At 52.1% G+C, this 5,090-nt stretch overlaps 2 protein-coding genes across 2 annotated transcripts, besides 5 other annotated features; both read right to left on the minus strand.

Annotated features, from left to right (window-relative positions):
- Nucleotides 1–5,090: a sequence feature (heterozygous, non-Esmeraldo-like haplotype).
- Nucleotides 737–783: a sequence feature (A-rich).
- Nucleotides 1,164–1,267: a sequence feature (A-rich).
- Nucleotides 1,371–4,229, minus strand: Tc00.1047053510907.10 (trans-sialidase, putative; the record flags this gene model as incomplete). The annotated part of the gene is made up of 1 exon (XM_798918.1): nucleotides 1,371–4,229. The coding sequence occupies one exon, from the start codon at nucleotides 4,227–4,229 to the stop codon at nucleotides 1,371–1,373; it is 2,859 nt and encodes a 952-aa protein (XP_804011.1).
- On the minus strand, nucleotides 4,288–4,671 carry Tc00.1047053510907.20 (uncharacterized protein; the record flags this gene model as incomplete). The annotated part of the gene is made up of 1 exon (XM_798919.1): nucleotides 4,288–4,671. One exon carries the CDS (start codon nucleotides 4,669–4,671, stop codon nucleotides 4,288–4,290), a length of 384 nt encoding a protein of 127 aa, XP_804012.1.
- Nucleotides 4,925–5,090: a mobile genetic element.
- Nucleotides 4,938–5,005: a mobile genetic element.

A 5,090-nucleotide genomic window follows, 5' to 3' on the forward strand; every position in this document is an offset into this window, starting at 1 on the left:
AAGCTACAAATATATATGCATCCAGTCCGAATAGAGCGTTCATCATGTCGCGAGAGTGGGGCCACCAGAATGTACGAATAAATACATACGCGGAGCAAACAACGAGGATTTGGCGAACCCACTGCCTCTCCATTGACTCATTCTTCTCTCCCGTCGTATTCTATTTGTATGGAAAAGTTTGTTGGCCGGCCAGCAGCCCAGGCAAACATTCCTTCCCTTCCTCTTCCCGTTTGCGTGTGTGCCACAGGCACGGTTTGATTCCAGCGGCATTGTCGCCTCCACGCAACCACATCCTTCTGTTGCCGCATTTGCGGGGCAAGTGGGTTTGGGCATCCAGAGCACACACACACACACACGGCTGCAACAAGAGGGACGGGCGCATCCAAGTCCACGGCGCGGTCCTTCGCTTCTCTCCGCCGCGACGGAATAGCGCTGCGCCTCGCAGCAGGTCGTGGCGGGTGGCGTCCCACACTCACAAGTGAGGCACGGCGCACGCCATCCGCTCCCCTCCGAGTGCAGTCAGCAGGCCGGCGCCCAGTCACCCCAGTGCCATCGCAAAGGGGGAACACAAACAATCGTCGTCGCGGACCATCGGTGTTGCTAGCAGGAAAGAAAGAAGAAGAAATGGAGGCATGCCAGCAGCACAGCCGGCAGAGGGACAGTCAACAGGACACGGAGACAAAAAGTGACATGGGACACGGCACAGACGGAAAAAAGAGACTTTAGTGATTTACCAAAACAAAAAGAAGAAAAAAGAAAGAAAAAGCAAAAAAGAAAAAACAATTGACTCGGCATATATGTCATTTCATGTGCCACGCAGCACAATGCAACCGTGCTTTTGGGTTTATACACACTGCCCGCACACACACAAAAATAAAAAGGAATTGTACTCTCCCACCAGCCCACACAACATCCCTCACATTCCATGCGGCATCCGGCTTGCTCCTCCACTCCTCCCTTCGTGCAGTCCGTGGGACGCACAGCAATGAGGCCGGCACCGCGTGTGGGCAAAAAAAGCAAACAAAAGAGGGGGAAACACGTCACGCATGACGGTTTGCAGCAGGCGACCGTTTTTTGGGAAAACACACAAACAGGGGTGCTGATTATTTCAGCAGAGCACCAGCAATAAAAAACACCAAAAACAAGAAACAGGAGAAATGCAGAAAACAATAAAAAACAGAAAAAAAACAGGAAACAAAAAACAGAAAAAATGAAAAAAAAAAAAAAAAAAAGAAAAAAAGAAAAGAAAAAGAAAAAAAAGAAAAAACGTAGAAAAGAGAAAGTATCATTGACAAAACTCATTGAGTATTGCTGGGATGCCGCTCAGTTGTTGCTCCACAGAATTCTGCAATTTTTCTCTCCAAATTCACTCAACAGAGAGCCGCAGTGCCCCACAGCCCCAGAAGCATCAGCAACAACATCCGAGACACACACCCATGCACGGTGCTCTCAGCAAATAGAGCCATGCCCGCCAACTCCTCGAAATGCCCGTTCTCAAGCAAAATGCCAGCGTCCGAGGGTGCTGTTGCGTTGGACTTCGATGGGATCTTGGTTTCCCCAGGCAGGGTGCTTGTATTGCCCGATGCGGTGCTAACGTCCTCGCTGTCTTCATTTTCAACCAAAGGCGCAGTGATTTCTTGCGTCTGCCACTCAGTGGCCCCTTCCGGAGAGGTCGCTTCTTCTTCGTGGATCGGTCGCTCCACGTCGGCCTTCGGAATGACTTCAGTCCCGAGATGTGGTGGCACTTCTTCCCGCAGAGAGGTGCCTTCACGGACACCCATCCCGTCGCTGCCCCTATGAGAGGCAGTGCTCACACTCGATGAGGCCGGTGGAGATGCCGATCCACTGCTGCCATCCGTCTCCGTCTCCTCCTCCCTTGTTCCGTGCGAGCCACGGCCCCCAGAAGACACTGCGGCAGCATAACTGCCTCCAGAAGCTTCCACGGATGATTGTGGCCGTGGCGCCTCCTCAACTTCCTGCGTTGTTTCTTCCTCTTCGTCTTGAGATGCTTTCTTAGCTTCAGGTGATGGTGCCTGGGCAGCAGAATTTGTTGTTGTCTCCGGCACCGAGCGTGACTCCTCACCAGGGCTTGGAATAGGGACTTTGCTGGCACTGAGTAGCGCAATTTCATCCGTACTGATTGTGCGGTTGTACAGCAGGACGTTGCTCACTGTCACGTGGCTGCTTTCCGAATGCTCCTTATTCTCCGCGCCAAAATAGATGCATGAGACCCTGTGCTCTTCAAACAGATACCAGTTGTATTCCCCAGAATAAACCCGCATTCCATCAACGTACACATCCCACTCACTCGCATCCATTTGCAGCATTACTTGATGTGTTGTGTTTGGTTGCCAATTATTATTAACTTCGTAATATTCATCATATTCATCATCTTCATAAGCTCCATTGGGAAGTGTGAACTTCCACTTCTTTTCATGGGTGTACGACAGACCAAAAAGGACCGTGCTGCTGGTGTCATTCATCCTCACACCCATCAAAGGAATGGGGCTGCTGCCACTCTGCGGCACCTCGTGGATGGAAACCGTCGCCACAAGAGTGAACTCGTTGTTAGCAAAGTAGTACGGCACAGTCTGCCCCATGTCGCCAACAGGCCACACCGCCCCTGCTTCAGACCCTTTGAACGTCAATCCATTGGGAACCATTCTCTCCCCATTCTTCACAGTTGCGTTCACGCAGAGGTACTCGTCTCTCCATGTGTTCTCAGAGATGTTACCGGACAAGAAGCCAACAAGCCCATCAGTGGGAACAGGACCATTGCACATACCCTTCGTTGGCAAGTCGACAGTGCCGCTGGAAACGGAACGGCATGAATGCAAGGCGCTGTCCAAATCCTTCCATTTCTTCACCATGGATTTGATCCGCTCCAGCTGCTTCCCCAGGCTCACGGCGACAAGACTGTATGACCCGTCGCTCTTCTTGTTTTCGTACACTGAGATCAACTTTTCATTCCCACTCCTCATCAAAAGGGAGCTCGCGGCAGCGTCATCAGCCTCACGGGATATCGGCCCAACATCATACACACGTGCATTGTCCGTCAGCCAAAGATGGAGCCGACCCTTTTCTTTATTGCTTCCTCTGTTGTCCTTGGAATACACTGGCAGGGTAACAAGCAACACATCCTTGTCCTCAATTGTCACTTTGATGAAGGCATTCTGGACGCCGTACCCTGTTCGATCATGTGAGTTGCCCCACACGCGAGTAAGTGTCTCACCATATGTATACCAATCCACCCCACTCACGGTGGATCCGTACACGTCACGGTAACCTTGCTCACAAGAGGCCATGATGAGGAGTCTGTCTTCTCCCCACTCCACAATGGTCGGGTCCCTGCAGCCATCACCAACCGTTTGGTGCGAAAGCCTCCATTTCTTCTCTGACTTATCAAAGCGCATGGACAGCAATGAGGTCTTTCCGTCCTCATCTGTGGCCTGCATGGGAAACATAAGTGTACCGTCCCTTGTCTTAATCCCCGATCCTCCGCCAGAATCCAACTGGGTCGAAAATTTAGCAGCATATTCATCGTTTCCAAATGTCACTGCATGGGTCTCATTCCACGTGATTTCATTGCCACCACTGACACTTCCCTTCACCAGCAAAAGTCCCCAGTCACGTGCAGTAGCCGATTTACCCTCCGACGTCGTAAAGCTCTGATTTCTCAGAAGCATGTAGACACTGTCGCCAGCCACAACTGTCGTTGGCCGCATAGATTCTTTTGCCTTGGCGGTACCTGTAGCAGCACCCTTTGGAAACGGCATCAACAAACTTGTGTTCGTCGTCAATATCTCCTTTGGATTATCATCAGTTAGATCGAGGTGCCTTGACGCAATCCCAGCACGGCTGCAGCCTTCGTCGTCTTCCCTGCACTGCGCTTCAGCAACCACGAAAACAGCACTGTTCACCTCAACAAGGCTGGGAACGCGGAGCGAGAAGAATTTTTCATTACCTTCTGTAGAGCCTTCCCATTGAGGGGATGTCCATCCAATCCCTGTAAAAGGATCAACGTCAGTCTTCGTCTGCACAGTGTGTGCAGCCCCACTGCCGCATAACACGACGAGGAGAATCAGCACCGCAGAATGGAAGAGATGCCGGGAAACGTTGGGCCTCTGCTGCTCCCTCTCTCTTCCTCCCTTTCTCTTTCCGCCGGATCCGGTCACGCGGCGACGGTTGTGTGTGCGGGGTGCCATGACTGCAGCAACACGTGAGAGCATAAAAATATGTGAGTGTGGGCGGTGTGTGTGCTGTTGGTCCTTTCAGAGCCCTCCAATTTCACAGTGGTGAGTAGCGCTTTTTTGCTTCCTTCCTAGCGTGCGTGTGTTCAAGAGGCGGAGAGGAGCACAGAAACAGCGACAACACATCAGACACGTCAGTTGGGAGCAGAGGAGAGCACCCACGCGGAGAGCGGAGCACGAGACAATCCGGAAGAAACAGCAGGGAAAACCATCGCCCACAGAAACGAGCAGCAACACGCCTCACACCCAACAGGGAAAGAAAGACAGACAGAGAGTGAGAGAAATGGGTGGATGCCGTCAAGAGGCGCTCACGATCCACACGGCGCGTGAGCATGCGGCCACATCCCCGCAGCCGACACACAGCGCACCCCGAGCGAGCAACAACCCCACAAGCTACACGCGGAAGTGGTGCCTCATCCATCCATGACGCGGCACACAAAATTTCACTGCCATCCCGCACCCAATGAGAAGTGGTGCGTCACTCCACGCGGCGACAAAAAGTGAATATCCACTGGGCCGCTTTCCTCATCCTGAGGCTACCAATTATAGAAGTCAAACAGGACGGGAATGAGAAGTAGATGAAAACAAGTGGGTTCACCGCATTCTAAAAGTTTACACCAGGTAGGTGTATATGTATAAGTACCACCCAATGACCACAATTGTGGCCCGCTCACTCCATTCGGATTCGATATATCTATTTTTATACGTTACGAAGTGAAAGACCTGGGGCTCATCCGGCCACAAGAAACCGCCGCTGCCCTTCGCAAGTTCCACTCCTTCGCCAGGTCCTCGTGTGTGAACACGCGACCGCGTGACACGCCATCTGCGGGGTTTCCGCAG

Source organism: Trypanosoma cruzi, genomic scaffold (assembly GCF_000209065.1).
Source record: "Trypanosoma cruzi strain CL Brener 1047053516953 genomic scaffold, whole genome shotgun sequence".
Classification (NCBI taxonomy): Eukaryota; Euglenozoa; class Kinetoplastea; order Trypanosomatida; family Trypanosomatidae; genus Trypanosoma; species Trypanosoma cruzi.